This window comes from Podarcis raffonei, chromosome 1 (assembly GCF_027172205.1).
Source record: "Podarcis raffonei isolate rPodRaf1 chromosome 1, rPodRaf1.pri, whole genome shotgun sequence".
Lineage (NCBI taxonomy): Eukaryota > Metazoa > Chordata > Lepidosauria > Squamata > Lacertidae > Podarcis > Podarcis raffonei.
This window is the reverse complement of record NC_070602.1, coordinates 83,329,854-83,347,594: the sequence shown is the minus strand read 5'-3', so window position 1 is coordinate 83,347,594 and position 17,741 is coordinate 83,329,854. Positions and strand designations below refer to the sequence as shown.

General features: G+C 46.2%; 1 protein-coding gene across 3 annotated transcripts in view; it reads left to right on the top strand.

Moving 5' to 3' along the window:
- Positions 1–17,741, top strand: part of CLCF1 (cardiotrophin like cytokine factor 1) — a 54,936-nt gene that overhangs the window by 33,307 nt on the left and 3,888 nt on the right. For 2 of the 3 annotated variants that reach the window (XR_008331827.1, XM_053399789.1), the window contains exon 2: positions 14,126–14,320. Coding sequence is in view for 2 of the 3 variants with exons in the window: in XM_053399789.1 (XP_053255764.1) it covers positions 14,126–14,320 (195 nt within the window). In the remaining variant the exon portion in view is untranslated. The remainder of the gene's footprint in view (positions 1–14,125; positions 14,321–17,741) is intronic. The other variant, XM_053399800.1, reaches the window with a different exon arrangement.

Genomic DNA, 17,741 nt, shown 5'->3' with positions numbered 1-17,741 from the left:
CTATGGTATTCTGAACTAAGACCCTACTACTCTTTATCACTAATCATTCCCACCTCCACCATCAAGATACATTCCGAAACCCAAGAAGACGCAAAGGGAAGGAGAAAGACAAGGAGTTGATTTAACTCATTCTAGGGGTTGGGTATACAAAACTATTCATGCATTAATTCCATCTCATTCCAAGTGCTTTGTATTAACCTGTCTTTTTACTACAACGCTCCATATAGGCTGACTCGTTTTGCTTTGCTTTTCCTCTTTTTTAAAAAAAATGGTTTTGGAATCTGCTTATCTAGAGCAAAGTTGGGCTAGCTAATGAATACAGGTAGCAGTGTAGCATACCACATACGTTTGCCAAATGTATGACAGCATCAGGATGGAGCCTGACCTCTCTACTTCCTGGCTTGTTGTAGCTTGGGAAAGAAAAAGAAAAAAAGTTTAGTATGCTTAAGACTCATATTAAAAGTTGCTGTGCTCTAAAATCTATATTAGATCTTGCACAGCTAAAGATAAGACTGATCATGAAACTAAATACTGGTGGCTGACTAGGGGTAAATGTTCGCAAGCTAACTGCATTTGTTTTGCAAAAAGAAGATAGTTTTATTAGTAGTATGCCTAATTCAAGAGGATCATTTTGTAATAGCAGAAAGAAAGATTTAAAGAAAGAGAAGAAAGAAACCTACTAGATTGGCAAAAATGTATAAATCAAAATTGAGTAAGCTGGAAATGTAAAGAGAAAGAAGGCACCTTTTATCACATGTGGTGGTCTTGTAATAAGGTAAAAGCATACTGGGAAATGATATATAATGAATTGAAAAAGATGTTTAAGTTAACATTTGTAAAAAAACCCAAGCAAACCAGAAGCTTTTCTTTTGGGAATTATAGGTGCAGATTTACCTAGACAGTATAGAAATTTATTTATGTATGCAGCCACAGCTGCAAGAATGTTATTTGCCCAAAAATGGGAAGATGAAGGAATCCAGATGAAAGAATACAAAAGCATAAGCTACAAAAGCTTATGGACTATGCAGAAATGGCAAAACTTATTGGAAGAATAAGAAATCAGGATAACAAACTTTTTATAAAGGAATGGAAATGGTATATTGAATATTTACAAACAAATTGCAAACAGATAAAAGCACTGGCAGGACTATTGTAATAACCTGCAGTTTTTAAAATACAGATATATGAAAATAGATGAATAAAAGAATGATGATTTAAAGAATTTAATATAACTTAGAATATGTAGGGAATGATGATAAAAAATTTAACGAACTGCAGAAAGAAGAGGAAAGAAGACAAGATTTGAAATGTCTGAATTATTGTTAAATTACGACTGAAATGTATATAAATGAAAATAATAAATAAAATTAAAAAGAAAGAAAGAAAGAAACTGATTTTAAAATGTGAAGAGGGTAGGGGTTGTGTCTGCTTAGTTGTTTATAATTCCATTAAAATCTTAATGGAATATCAATATTCCTTCAATTGCATATTGATAAAAAGACATGATAAAAATAATGGGGCAAGTTAAGTAATATTGGTGAAAAGAGGCAGCTATGTGCAGTATTTTTAATCTTTGATTTCTTACTGTGTTTTAATTCATTGGAAGCTGCCCACAGTGCCTGGGGTAACCCAGTCAGATAGGTGGCATATAAAAATATTATTATTAATATTATTATTATTACTACTACAACTACTGTACATTTTTTCTTATGGACTAACATGACTACCTTTGCTTTTTTATGAATGACTGCACTATAAAGGAACATAGCTGTAACAATGTTATAGATCCCCTACCAGCTAATAATGTGGAAATTTTCAATCACAATGCAGAAAAAGGCAGATTCCAAGAATTGTGGTGTGGTGTGATGTTATTTAGCAACATTTATATACTGCTTGAAAACCTTTAAGCGGTTTATAGAAAATAATAATAAAACGTTAAAAACAGGGATTTAAGAATATTCAAAAGATAATTAAAATGAATGGTAGCTAAAAAGAAATAAAACACATGTAACTTTTACATTTTTTTATAGGCTTGCCTAAACATGGGAGAATAGAACAATGTGCTTGTGTAGTATGGTAGAAATACTATAGAGAGCTGCAGGAATTAGTGACAAGTACTTAAAATTACAGTTCTAGGTTGTGTATCTATATATTTATAATTTTGTTCCCGACTCCCAAGTCATTTAAAAACCATTTTTGCTGTGTGTATGTAGAAATGGCACTGTATTTCTATATTTACTACAAATGCTTATAGGACATAGAAACCTCTGCTCTTTAAGCTGCTCCCAGCTGAACATTCAAGGTTGTTTGGTTGTGTTGTATGAATTGTCAGATGACTCTCAAAGTTTGGGGCAAGCTGCCCAGCCGCTTTGAGCAGAAGGCACCATTCCTTGATCCCTCTCAATGTGCTTTTATCAGGCTAGGAGACGAAAGCCGTGTGCTTAGGATGAAGAGAGATGTAATGCAGAAAGAGGGCTCATGGTGCATCCCTCAGCTGCAGGATAAGTCAGGTTTCCTCCTAGCTTCACGTTTGAAAAGGAAGACTTGCACACACAGGTGAATCAAATGCTGACTCAGCTGTTAACTACTGTCCTCCACCCCCCTATGCTTCAGGCACCATGTCTGCCTTTCAATAGATTTTTAAAGCACAACGTGAATGTTCATGCATTTATCGTTGGCATTCGTTTTTTAAAAAGAAGCTTTTAAAAGTGCAAAGCTACTCCCAGCTTAGGGAGCAAATTTTGCCTTGTGGGTGCCAGCCAATCAGCTCCTGGCACAGCCAGCTGCTGATTCAAACCTACAGAACGGCCCACTCCTGCACTCTGCTGCCCCTTGAGAGGAAAGGTACATATGGGCTGAATGCTGTGATGACACTTCCAGAGCTGACTGCTATTTGGTTTTTTTTAAAGTACACCCCTATTGTGTTGGCTTCATACTGTAGTGTTGAATGTTCGGTGCTGATGACCAGAGGAGCAACCTCCTGTTTTTCACAGGCCGTTTGCTTCCCTGTGACCCTCCCTTGTGGATCTTAAGGTACTCTGTAAAATATTGGATCTGCTTTTATGGAGTAAATGTATTCCCTCCCCTGCACTTTAGTCGAACATGACTTAAATACATCCAAAGTTCTGAGCTGTTCTTTTCCTATCAGATTCTAGCTCAAACTCATTTGGCACCTACAGCACTTGCCCAGCTAATAAGGCCTTGGCTGTCCATTTAGAGTGCATTGAGCTCAAAGAGGTGATGGTAGAGGCTCACCCGCAGGCCAGATGTGGCCCCTGGGGCTTCCCTGTCTGGTCCTCAGGGGCCTTGCCTCGCCCATCCTCAGCTGCAATTAGACTTGGAAAAAGCCTCTTGTTGCAGCCAATAAAAGGCTACACACACACACTGGTCTAATTGCATTGTGGGGGACAATTTCAGAGGGAGGAGGGTTGCAGCTGGGGAGGGAGGTTTAACCCTTCCCCACGTGCTGCAACCTTCACACCAAAAAATAACCCCTCTCCGGTGCTACGCTTAGAATAGAATACAGTATTTTTCTTGTGTCAGGTATAATATAGAGCATTTGCCTTCTCTCCAATCCAATATGAACTAAATCTAAAATCCATGCTTTAAGTTTAGGCGATAATATATTTAATCAGATGCATGAAGTGGAATGAAAAGTTGATGAGACATCTATAAACTTGGGTAAAGGTACAGTGGAGTTAAAAGCCAAGCGAAGGAATTAGAGCAGCAGAAATGTAAAGCGTATATATTCTGTTACCTGGGATGGGAACTATATTTCACAATTTAAACATAAAGGTGTATCTGCTGGAACACCAACCAAAGCAAAAATAGCAAATCCCCTGGTAAGAACATACGTTTCCTGAGTTAGACCATTGCTCCATCTAGCCCAGCCTTGTCTATTCTGACTGGCAGCAGCCTTCTCAGCCTTGTTCCCTGTGATTGTCTTCAGTAGGGATTCCAGGGACTGAGCTTGGAATGTTTTGTAAGCAAAGCATGGGCTTTACCAGCTGACCTAGGTGAGTGTTATGAGAAGGGAATGGAGTGGAGTGTGATTCAACCAGAGCAACCCAACCACCATTCCCCAAAAGTGGACTATGTACCAAAATGCTGCATTGACACAGCTGCCACTCCCATCACTCCTCTCTTGTTTCTGGCTTGGAAAGTGTGTGTGTGTGTGTGTGTGTGTGTGTGTGTGTCTGTACACACTGATGTTATTCGGAGGGGTGGGGTGGATTTGACCCTGAGGCCTCCAGTTGTTGATTCCTGTACTAGATTCCTGCTATAACAGCAAATGAAGCACAAGTACCTTTGGTATTTTTATTTAAACAATGGGATGCAGTGTCAATTTGCTAATGAATTCTCTTCTGAAAAATAGCTTCTCCATTACGTTTTTAGGAATTCAAGAGTCGGAATCTGATGTGTATGTGAAATGCTTTAGTATGTGACCTCCCATTGCAGAAATACCATTTCACAATGTTCTACATTCATTTCGCTCATTAGATCACGCAGAGCATCTCACGTTCACTGCAGTTTCGTACCGACGCTAGTAATTCTTGTCAATAAACTGTGCCATGGGGATCCCATATAATCCTTAAATATTCTCCGATTTAAAGCCCATAATGGGCAATTGTGACCATATGACCGCCAAATGGCCTGGAAAATGCTATAGTCAGAAACATAGAAAATCCGTGTAGTGATAAATAACAAGGTCAGAGTCAGTTATATGTGGTGGCAGTGATCAATTCTTAGAATGGGGTCATTAGAACTGGAGGACCTGTTGTAAAATCATTTGTAGAGGAGTGAAGACTATAGGTCACACTCTTAGGCTGTGTCCAGATGGCAGCTTTCACCACAGCTGATTTAATGCTGCAGAACACTAAACCAGAAGTGGGGGAAGCTATCTCAAGGAAGAAGTAGCACCTGTTCTGGGGATTTTATGCTGCACTTGGTCCGTGCCACCCATTCTAATTCTGCTAATCTTTGGTCTGTTATGGACTACTTAGCATAGTCCTCCTGTGGTTTGCAAGCACTAAGTGCTCTGGCCCAGCATGGCCAGCACTCCCCATATGAAGGTGCCCATAGATGTCAGGGAGAAATAACCTGGGGAAAACTAACTGTTTTTCATAGAATCTATGATTTTTAAGGAAAGGGCTTTTAACAGTGCTGTACCATTTTCATTATCTGTATTTTAATAGGTTTTTGAAATATTGTGTTAATTCAGTTAAAGTTTAATTACTTTTTAAGTTTCATCTTTCCTATGTTTTTAGCCTTTTACATTTTATTCCAATTTGCTTTGATTTTTGTAAATCGCCTTGAGACTTATCTGGGGAAAGGGTGGGATATAAACAAATACAAGGCGGCTAGTAGTAATACAAGTGTTATGTACTGAGTTGAATAGGATCCAAACTGCAGCAGTCTGATTGGTCCTAGAACAATAGGATTCAGAATGCAGCAGTCTGATTGGTCCTAGAACAATGCAGCAGTATGATTGGTTGGCAGGAACCACCCAATCATGCTCCAGATAGAAGTGAATCCAGTACAGTACAGTACAGTAGAATTCCGGAATTAGCCAATCATGTGCAGCCCATTGTGTAAATAATGTATATAAAGCAGATACTTTGAGGGGACATTCATTCATTCCTCCTCACCACTATGAGCTGAATAAAGAGCATGAAATCACTTTGCGACTCTGAGTATATTTCACTGGCGACGAGGATGGGATCCCGCTGAGCTGACTGCCACACACAGCACCGCAGCACCGCCACCTGCCGCACCGCTGCCTCGCACCGTGTATCCAGGCTTCAGCTCCGGGACACAAGGAACTCAGAATGGCAACCGACAACAGCTTCTCGCCATTCAACCCAGCATCTGGAGACTGGGAAGCGTACGCCTCCCGTTTCACCTTCCTCCTAGAAGCCAAAGGGGTCCCCGACGAAGAAGACGCCAAGAAGAGGGCGATATTCTTCAGCGTCTGCGGAGAGGAGACGTTTGAAATCGCCCGGGCTCTCCTTGCGCCTGAAGACGTTGCTACTGTTCCATACAAAACAATAATGGAACAACTGAAGGGGCACTTTTCGCCACAGCCCTCAGTGGTGGCTCGTCGAAATGCCTTCTACGCAAAGCGGCAAGCCCCTGGGGAAACCATAACTGAGTTTGTGACCTCTCTCCGCCAAGCTGCCCGGTTCTGCAACTTCTCAGAGCTGGAGAACATGCTTTGTGACCACCTCCTCGGTGGCCTGAAGGATGAGAAGCTGCAACGATGCCTCTACGCTAAGAAGGACCTAACGTTCCAGGTCGCTCTGGAGGAGGCCCTGGCAACGGAAGCTGCCAAGAGGTCGACGCAAGAGGCACGGCCGAGCCAGCCGTCCCAACCGAGGGTCCACCACGAAGACCTCACCGACGACTCAGGATCCAACAGGGAGGAGGTGCACCGAGTACAGCAGCGCACTCAAGCAGCCCACATACCACAGCTGCCTCGACGAGAAGGAGGGAACTGCGCAAGCTGTGGAGAAAGTCACGAGAGGAGGACCTGCCGTTTACGCAACGCAGAGTGCAAGCAGTGCAGAAAATTGGGACACATCGCCCGGGTGTGTCGGGCTCGGCCCACCCGACGCCAGGCATCAGATGACCAATCCAAGAGCCCCAGGTCCCGGGGCCCAACGCACCAAGGCAACTCAACGGAGCTCACGGACTTCCAGGTATACCAGTTGCCCCACCCCAACGTAGAGAAAATTTATGTAGAGGTACAGATAGAGGGGGCCCCATGCTGCATGGAGCTTGACACGGGTTCAACTCTATCCATAATCTCGGCAAGGACCTTAAGGAAACTGTGTCCTACTGGGGGTCCCAAACTCAGGCCGGCCCCATTCACCCTCCGGGACTTCCAGAAACGTAAGGTCCCCACAATGGGGGTGGGGACCTTCAGGGTGCAATACCGAGGGTGGACGCGGCAACTGGACTTGCTTGTGGTCAAGGGCCCCTACATTAGCTTACTGGGATTGGCATGGTTTGGACCACTGGGGCTAGCCTTCACCGGGGTGAACCACACCAGCTTACAAGTGGACGTGGACGCCATATGCAAGGAATTTCCGGGGGTTTTCGATGGGAAATTGGGACAGTATACGGGCCCCCCCATTGCTCTACAGCTTGACCCCGCAGTACGACTGGTCAGGCTCAAGGCCCGCCGGGTCCCGTTTGCTCTGAAACCCCATATAGACGAGGAATTGGACCGACTCGTGGAGCAAGGAGTGCTGGAGCCGGTGCCTAATGCCCCCTGGGAAACCCCAATCGTCACACCCGTCAAGCCTAATGGTTCGGTCCGCATCTGTGCAGACTACAAATGTACCATAAACAAGGCCCTCACGGCCCATGCATACCCAGTGCCAGTGGTCAGCCATGTCCTTGCCACCCTGGCTCGGTCGAAAATTTTTGGCAAGCTGGACTTGGCCCAAGCATATCAACAGCTGCCAGTAGAGGAGGCCACAGCAGAGGCACAGACGATTGTGACGCACAGAGGAGCGTTCAGGGTAAAGCGGCTGCAATTCGGTGTCAGCGTGGCACCAGGCATATTCCAGAATCTAATGGACTCTCTCCTTAAAGGGATTCCTGGTGTCACCCCCTTCTTCGATGATGTGTTGATTGCCGGGCCCACACCAGAGGAGTTTGAGGACCGCCTCCGCACCGTTCTGCACCGTTTCCAGACGGCAGGTCTCAAGGTGAAGCGGGAAAAATGTTTACTAGGAGTGCCTTAGGTGGACTTTCTGGGATTTATGGTGGACGCAGAAGGGGTCCACCCGACTGGGGACAAGGTACGGGCCATTTGTGATGCCCCAGCGCCCAAGAACAAGACTGAACTTCAGGCCTTCTTGGGACTATTGAACTTTTACCATTCCTTCCTTCCCCACAAGGCGGCAGTAGCGGAGCCCCTACACAGACTCCTGGACAAGCGGGCCCCTTGGGTGTGGGGCCAGCGCCAGGAGGCCGCATTCCAGGCAGTCAAGGACTTGCTTGTCTCAAACTCGGTCTTGGCACACTTCGACGAGAGGCTGCCGGTGGTGCTAGCATGCGACACCTCGCCCTATGGCATTGGCGCTGTCCTGGGACACCAACTCCCGGATGGAAGAGAGGTACCGGTGGCATATTTTTCCCAGACACTCAACGCAACCGAGCGGAACTACTCGCAAATCGACAAGGAGGGTCTGGCAATCGTGAAGGGAGTAAAAAAATTCCATGATTTCTTGTACGGGCGGCCCTTCACCGTGGTGACTGACCACAAGCCGTTGCTTGGCTTGTTTGCCCCCGAAAAGCAGACCCCCCAAGTGCTGTCTCCTCGCGTCCTCAGGTGGTCAATTTTTCTTGCCAGCTACCAGTATGCACTGATTCACCGCCCTGGGAAGGCGATGGGCCATGCAGATGCCCTCAGCAGGCTACCACTACCAGAAACAGGCCCTGACCCAGCACCTGCACAAGAGGTTATGAGCCTGGAGCTGCTTCCCGACCGCCCCATTCAGGCACAAGAAGTTGCACACCATTCCAAGAAAGATAGAGTCATCTCCCGGGTCCTGGACTGGGTGTGGAGGGGATGGCCCAGCAGCAGCCCCGGGCCAGAATTCGCCGGCTACACAACCCGCAAACATGAACTGTCGGCCCACAAGGGGTGCCTGTTATGGGGAAGCAGGGTCGTTGTTCCCCAGCCCCTCTGCAAAAGGGTCCTCACAGCCCTACACGAGACACACCCAGGGGTAGTAAGAATGAAGGCCCTTGCCAGGAGTTATGTGTGGTGGCTGGGGATCGACGGAGAGATAGAGGCCTGGGTCAAACACTGCCAGGCCTGCGCCAAGGCTCAGTTGAGACTAACTCAGTTATGTATTTTATTTATGATTTGTGAAGTGGATATAATTTGTATAAGGTATGTGGTGGATTTTTTGTTTATGTTTTTCCTGGATATATGTGCAAATATGAATAAAAATTTATAAAAGAAAAAACAAACACTGCCAGGCCTGCCAAGAATCCCGCCCAGATCCCCCAAGGACCCCAGTCCAGTCCTGGGAGTCCGCCCGAGCACCATGGTCACGCCTGCATGTGGACTTCGCTGGCCCCTTTCAGGGGAAAACATTCTTCATAGTGGTGGACTCCTACACCAAATGGCTGGAAGTCGCACTGGTACCGTCCACTTCTACGTCCGCAGCCATCCGGGTACTACGCAGGCTGTTTGCAACCCACGGGCTACCTGACACTCTTGTCTCAGACAACGGGACTGCATTTACGTCAGGAGAATTCCAAACCTTCACAGCGCAGAACGCCATCCGCCACATCCGTTCGGCGCCATTCCACCCTGCCACCAATGGCCAAGCAGAACGCATGGTGCGGACCACCAAGGACACCCTTCACCGCATGACGCAAGGGGATTGGGAGTACTGCCTTGCCACATTCCTTCTAGCACAGCACAGCACCCCCAGCTCAACGACTGGCCGGAGCCCCGCTGTACTACTAATGGGTCGGCGCCTTGCAATCAGATTGGACCGCCTTCACCCCGATAGAGCTCAGGATGAGGTAGTGGTGGGGGAAGGCAGGAACCCCCGGACCTTTGAGGCCCAGGACCCAGTGTACGCAAAGAATTTTGGGGCAGGCCCTGCATGGGTACCCGCCAGAGTCACCAGGGTCACTGGCCCCGTGTCGTACGAGTTGCTAACAGATGGGGGGCAATGCTGGCGCCGCCACTGCGACCAGATACGGCGACGATTCCCGGGAGAAAACCAGGAGGAGGAGGACAGGTCAGGGAACAGTGGGGCAGTGAGGCCCATAGAGCAGCAGGGGCAAGCAGGAGAGGCAGAATCAGTAAATACAGAGGGGACCCATGAGGCCGAAAGGACACTGGAACCAGAACCACGACTGAGCGAGCCGGTTGCGCCAGACCAAACAGCCCTATCACAGCCAGCATCCTTGGAACACGAGCCAGAACCTGAACCCCGGACCAGGGAACACCCCAGGCTGCAACACACACGTAGGCCGCCGGCGTACCTGGAGGACTATGAATGTGACCTCCCGGGCAGGACTGGAACTTAGAGGGGAGGGGGGTCCTGGGGGATCTGGGCGTGAAATATACTCAGTACATAACAACAAGCAATGAACCTTAACAGAGATGCTGTGGTTTATAGAGCACATGCGATTCTTGGCTATGTACATAATGAGATATAAAGCAAGAAGTATGGTTTTCCCTTTGCTAGGAGATAACCGGTATTAGAATGCTATACCATGCTGCTATTATCCATTTCAAAACATTTCTATTACACATTTCTCGTTTGGTAAAAAATTGAGAGGATTTCTGGAAGGAGCTTTGCTGAAAACTGCAGAGCAACTATCCAAAATGCTATGACGTCTCACTGTGGGAATTTAAGATGCACTTCTCTGTTTAGGTTATGCAATGGGAGATTAAAAAGTAATTTAGTCGTCTGCATAGAGAACGAACCTAAGGATAACTTTTTTAAAAAAAACTTATTTATTAACAGTTTCATTCTGATATATCAAAACAATGGGGGGGGATCTTACTTGCACTTGTAACATATAAACTGTTACAAGTGCAGATTGGATGTTTTTCAGAATTAAAATATTCAAAGCAGCTTTCAAGAGGACAAGATACTTAGCAGATTCCAGCTATTTCCACCACAGCTCTAAAGAGATGTTGTTTTCTTTCATTCGTTTGGGCATTAGGCTCGATGGATCACCTTTTCCATTACTAGTGTTTTTCAGATTTTTAGGAACACTTAGTAATTGTACGGGGGTGCCGCTCCTTTTTTCCTGTTCCTTGCAATCGAAGTTCAGGCAGCTGCTTGTAAGTTTCTGGTCTGTTCCTTATCAATGCAAAGCTTTCAGAAAGAATTATTAAGAATGCTAAGTGGTTCTCTGATAATAGTCCCGTCGTTTGTTTTTTTAGAACATCCCATTATTTTCCCATCTGCGTATATATATTGGGGGAAGTATGCTAGATATGATATCTGAAGGAAGAAGATATTTGATGGTTGTGTAATTTTGCAGACAGCAGACATATATCAGGATAATTAAAGGCTAGAACTAGACATATTTAGACTAAACTTGGAAATAAACACAAATCCTTAACCATGAGGGTACTAGCCTCAGGGACTGACTACGTGAGATTGCAGTAGATTGTGTGTGAGTCAGTGGGAGAAGGTCTCGCGGCTCTGTCTCATGAATCTGCAGCAGTCCAACTAGTGCTTGGATTGCTCTGCCTTGTATGCAGAGGACCAGACAGGATTGTGATCACGGTTTAAACAGGGCTAGATGGACAACTATGATGCTTTAGTTGAGATTTAGGCATTTCTAAGGGTTGGATTAGAATACTCTCGGGGTCCCTTTCAACTCTAAAACTCTATGGTTCTATGAACTCTTTGGATCCTGGATGAAAACAACAGTGGAGTTCTCTACACTGTTTCCTTATCTCATATTATCTTGACAGGAACAATATGAATTATAGACTGTATGCAGTATAGAGCACCCTAGCACAAACTATAGAATCATGCATTTTAAGGAAGTACAACCACCATTATGATTTTAAAAGTTATAACTACTATTGTGATTTAGAAATTAACAACAGCTCCATTTGCATGTTCCTGCCTAGTGGAGCAAGTGGGAAGGACAACCATTTTGAAGATACTGTATTATATATTGTACAGTCGTACTTTGGAAGCCAAACTCCCTGGAACTCGGACGTTTTGGCTCCCGAATGCCACAAACCCGGAAGCGAGTGTTCCGGTTTGCGAACATTATTTGGAACCGGAATGTCCGGCGCGGCTTCCGATTGGCTGCAGGAGCTTCCTGCAGCCAATCGGAAGGTGTGCCTTGGTTTCTGAATGTTTTGGAAGTCAAACGGACTTCCGGAATGGATTCAATTTGACTTTCGAGCTACGACTGTATTATATAATAAATTTATCTACTGTCCTTCATCCAAAGTTCACATATGTTTACAACATAATAACACAAATGCATCACATTATTGTTATTTTTTAAAAACATGTTTAAAAGGCCATAGGTTGTTTAATAGCTTCCCCATGAAGACGCATTCACTAGAGCCCCCTGCTGGTTGGGAGCACCTGCCCTTTAGGCTCTTCTTGTTGACCGTAAAGGAATCTGTAGGGAAGAAAAGGGTTGAATTGTGCAAAGTGCGTAGGAGAGGGAATGGGCGGGCCTCATCCCCAGTGGGAAGAACAGCGGAAGCACTGAAGCAGGATGGAATCGTCTGGGCTGGGGCTGGGCGTGGTGCAAGCAGGAAAATGCCGCGGGATAGTCTTTAATGAAGCGCAAGTGGCCAGGGCCGGGCTGCGTGTTTCATGGGTGAATCATCACAAGTGGGAGGCCTTGGCATGAGTTATGGGGTAGGCTTCCGTGGTGGCTATGCAGGCACAACCACGTTCCCAGCCTTGGCCTGCTGGAATCAGAAGACACACACAGAAGCTTCAGCCTCTGACAGACTGGGGAAGTCAATCGAAGAAGCCACACTTAGTTCCCACCAAAGAAATGTGGAAATCCATGTTTTTTCTCCACGTCTTCAGTTTCTGAGCATATTCAGTCACATACATGTCCTCACCGCCATATATTTCTCCTCATCAATTGCAACCCAGCATCTCACTCTCAAAATGCTATGATATTCAGAATTACAAAATTCAAACAGCATTGTTTTGGCCTAAAAATATTTAAAAGTTAGGGAGAAAAACTCCAGCTTGGATTGATATTCTGTTTATGTACTCAGTGCAGTCCTAACCTGTACACATAATGTGAAAACAGATACTGTATTTACTAAGCAGGTGCAGTTAGATATTACACGTGTAGCAATGAACTGGATCGCCAACCTAAACTCTCCGACCAGCTTGCTCCACTTGCCTATAGCATTAATATGGCTCCTGATGCCCTCCAGCTGTTGTTGGACCACAATTTCCATCATCCCTGTTGGCCATGCTGGATGGGGCTAATGGGAGTTGTAGGCTAATGACACCTGGAAGGCAACAGGCTCTCCATCCCTGACCTAAAGCATTAGCCATGTCCTGCCACAAAAACAGTCCCTTGCCCCAAATCTAAATTTTCATGGTGTGGTTAGTAAAGATCCTTAGAATGACCCATTGCCATCCAGGGTCCTGCATTATGCATCTACAGCAGTGAATGCTGGTGGGGAGGCGCCTGTGGAAAAACAGGTACCGTCGTACCTTGGAAGTTGAACAGAATCCGTTCTGGAAGTCCATTCAACTTCCAAAACGTTCGGAAACCAAAGTGCAACTTCTGATTGGCTGCAGGAAGCTCCTGCAGCCAATCGGAAGCAGCAGAAGCCCCGTCAGACATTCGGCTTCCAAAAGCAGTTCGCAAACCGGAACAGTCACTTCCAGGTTTGCAGTGTTCGGGAGCTAAAACATTCGAGAACGAAGCTGTTCGAAAACCAAGGTACAACTGTATTATGTGTGGCCTTTATGCCTTGAACCAGGTTGATGACTCTTGTCTCCAGTTCCCATCGTGCCTTGGGGCCCAACCTAGATATAGCATCAGTTGTGTGAATGCAGTTAACATGCACACTTTCTGTAATGTAAATGCTAATAGAAGCCACTTGGGTGGTGCGGGGAGAAAGAAGTTAACCCTTTCTGCCCTGCCATGGTCATGATGAAAGTTTGTCTTATTTCTACTGGCATGATGAATGGGATCAGACTGTGCATTGGAAAACAACAAAACTTTCTGATGAGTTGGTAGTGGTTAGAGGGCAGTTGGAACCATCTTGTTTACATGAAGAGAACAAGGCTGCTCTGGCCCTGGGCAGAGGGTGTGGTGGTGGGGATAATGGCAAAGTCCTTTTTGTAGTTAGCTCCTTCTCTTTGTCCCTGTTGTTATCCAAGGTGGGGCCAGCATCAAAACCCTGGACAACTCTCAGCCAAGTTCTTTGGAGGTCTGAACTGCCGTCTTTGGACTATGCAGTAAATGTTGGGGTATATATTTTTATATGAACTGGGCTATAGAAGCAGGCTGCGTTGAGCACTTTGTCCCTGTGTCTTCTCCTGGGAATGGTGGTGTGAGGTGGGAATGGGCGATGCAGGCTTTGCTCCCCCTGTCACAGTGCTCCCTTCGCCCACAGCTCCTTACAAGTGTGCTCCCTGCAGGAGATTCGTGGGGGATCCTTGCCTTCCTGTGTGCTACGCTCTGGAACCTGCCTGTAGTGCCTGCACTGAACAGCACGGACCAAGTGACTACCACCAGACAGTCCATCCAGCAGACGTACGACCTTACTCGCTACCTGGAACACCAGCTGCACTCGCTTGCGGCTACTTATGTGAGTGTAGAAGCTTGGAGAGGGTTGGGGACTACTGAGTTGAGCAACCTAGTAGGAAACAGCTCTCCCTTCCCTTGCGTGCCCTTTCTTCTTCCTCTTCCTGCCCAGACTCTATTCCCTCTCTGTAAACTGTGCTTCACTGTCTCTTTCATCTCTGATGTCTCTGTCGCTAGGTGAGGTCAGGCTGCGTTTCTCTCTCTACCGAGTTGAGAATCCAGTGGATTGCAGGCACATGCATAACTTTAATCCCAAAAGCTCAGTGCAAAGAGGAGTGTATCAACAGGCGACAGCATCTGTTCCCCGCTCAGTATGTGGGGAAGGGATTCATGCAGGCAGACATTCTAAGACTTTAAACTGCCTGCAACACCCTCTTAACAACACCATCTGCAAAACACGCCACCCCCACCCCGAAATTTCCTTCTGCATGGTGAATAGCTAAAATACGGCTCTTTCCCCAGCCATGGCCCTCACTTGGCAGAATATCTGACATGCTTCCCCCTCCCTGCCTTCAGGCACCGGTGGAGTCTCCTTGTTTACAATCTGTTGTGCATCTCTTGCTGGGGTGAGGTGAGGCCTTGTCTGTCAGAACTCGCCAGGGAAACGCCCGGCTGCGTGGAGAGCAGAGACTGGGGGCAGACCCTCATCTATCTGCATGGCATCCCTGCTCCCTGGCCTACCTGGCATTCCAAGCCCTACCCCTTGGCTGCGTTCCCTGGCACTGAGCTTTCATCAAGAGCAGTCACAAGAGTGAAACCAAGGTATTGATTTGGTTCAGGTATGGGAAAGTGTAGAGGCTCATATTTTCCAGCATATCTGGGTTCAAGAAGCTTCCTTTTTTAAACACAAAATTGAGAAGCCTGGATCCCCATAGGAAAAATAAGAAGTGGACCCACGCTGTGGTCTAAACCACAGAACCTAGGGCTTGCCGATCAGAAGGTCGGCAGTTCAAATCCCTGCGACAGGGTGAGCTCCCGATGCTCGGTCCCAGCTCCTGCCAACCTAGCAGTTCGAAAGCACGTCAAAGTGCAAGTAGATGAATAGGTACCGCTCTGGTGGGAAGGTAGATGGTGTTTTCCGTGCGCTGCTCTGGTTCGCCAGAAGCGGCTTAGTCATGCTGGCCACATAACCTGGAAGCTGTACGCTGGCTCCCTCGGCCAATAAAGCGAGATGAGCGCCACAACCCCAGAGTCGGTCACGACTGGACCTAATGGTCAGGGGTCCCTTTACCTTTACCTTATGTCCATCTTATTTGTTGCCTTCCTGTGTGCCACAACATCAACTGGAACAACATTCTCTAACAGGGGCCCCCAGTTATAACACATAATTCCCATAATGAGCCACTGTATTGAAAAGCATTAAAAATACTTACTGGTAATTAACTAAAGTTCCACCCATCAAGCAGAAGCCTGCCGCTCTAACAAAAGCCTGCCCACCATAATGCCCTCTTTTTGGGGTGTTTTTGTTTTTTTACCCATGATCTCCCCCAAAAAGCTCAACAACTCCCCCCACCAAAAAAATCCTTGCTACGCCCAGTCCACTAGGTGGGGGCCTAAATGCACAATTAGCATGTTAAAGCTCATGGTTCATCTGGAGGAAGATAAACCATAAGCCTGGCTTTGGACAACTTGCTAAGCCAAACCATGACTTAGCTGGCGGCAGCAGGATCAGAGGAAGAGCAAAGGAGCCACAATCTCCTCTCCAAGAGCCAGCATGCTCACACGTATGTGCTAAGTCATGGTTTGGACCAGGTCAGTGTTTCATCTGTCTTCACCTTCCTATGAGGACAGTAAGGGTGAATTCCTATAGAGTCAATAATCTAACCCTTCATGAGATATCACTGCAGATTTGTGATGCTTTGGAACATTTGTGGTTCCTTTGGATAGAGCAGTCCCACCTCTTGAGGTTATGGTTTTTAGGAGCCCATCCCATTTCCATTTGGCTGACAAAAAATGTGTCCCTTCATGCAGGCTTGAAAGGCCCATACTTTTCTTTTCACCGGGCTCATGTGCTCAAAGATCCAGAATGTGTAAAGAACACAAACCTCCTTGCAAACATTTTTTGGAGCAAGACAGGGGTTGGAATTGTTGAGCCCTTTTGTTGAAATAAGAAGTTACTGTTAAGAAGTTGCCTATCTTTGGAGGGAGCCAGAAGTTAACAGGGAGAGGCTATTCCGTAGAGATGCCGGGAGAGGAACTGGGGCAGTAATAAAAGGAATCTTCTCATGGATTAAGGAGATTAAGGCTAGGGAGGACTGCATCGGCTACCATTGGAGGTTATGCTATTTCCAGCAGAAATCAGGCCTTCTCCACTATCAGAGCTCCAGCTTAAAATTTAGCACTGCGTAGGCCTAATATAATAGCATATGCAACCATTGCATTTCATTATGATTCCCATATTCTCTGTACGTCCTGATGGTTGCCTCCTTACCTTCAGTGTTCCCGTAAGTAGGTTGGCATTCACTGGTGCAAAATGATTGGCAATCTGACTCAGCAGGACAGGAAATGCACACCCATGTGCCCGGATGCGCACTGCCGCATAGCCCCGGGTCTTCTGTATCAGTATAGAAAAAGGAAACCAGTCAATTGTGCTGTCTTGTTGGCTGCTTCTTGAGGGATGTTGTGAAATTTCTGCCAAGGGATTTCTACTGAAGCAAAGCTGCTCCCATATGTGGCGATGTAAGCTGTGGACAGAGGAGGCTATTCAAACAGCTGGGGGGAAATGAAATAAAACATCTTGACAGCTGAGGAACACTGGGGTCACAGCTGCATGGGTCTTATTTGGGGGATTGGATGTGCCGTTCAAGTGCATCAAATCTCCAAAGTAGGAAGGCCCAAGGTGTTTTCAACCTGCAGTGGTCCTTGCCTGCTTGTTTGCTGGGTCAATAGGGAGGATTGCAGGATTTGGCCATCATCTACTGTGGTGGGCATGAGCACATGCAAGGGGGGGGAAGTGCCTGCCTTTCCTTTCTATGCTCCCAGCACTAAGTCCAGTGGCATCTCTAGCTGGGACCATGGACAACCACTGTCTAGGCCAGACCTTACAACAAGGGTGGTGTGAATTTCAGCAGCTCTGTGCAAATATATGATTTGCAATTCCTGAGAATTCTCTGCTTTCTAATCTTTTAAAACAACAACAACAGAAAACCAATTTTCTAGCCCATACAGCTTCAAAGATAAGTTCGAATATATATATATCAACAACGCCTGATAAAATCTCAGAAAACTAAGAGATTCCCATGGTCACTTTTTGATCCTTCTCAAGAGTAGATGAAACAGAATAAATGGTAAAAAGCAAACAATCCCCCACCCCATAATTTCTACAGGAACCTGGCCTTAGTGTTTCCTGGCATGATTTTTTAATAACCTTGAAACATAATTTTGGTACGTACCCATCTTAAAATTTAATACAGAGCAAAACTCTA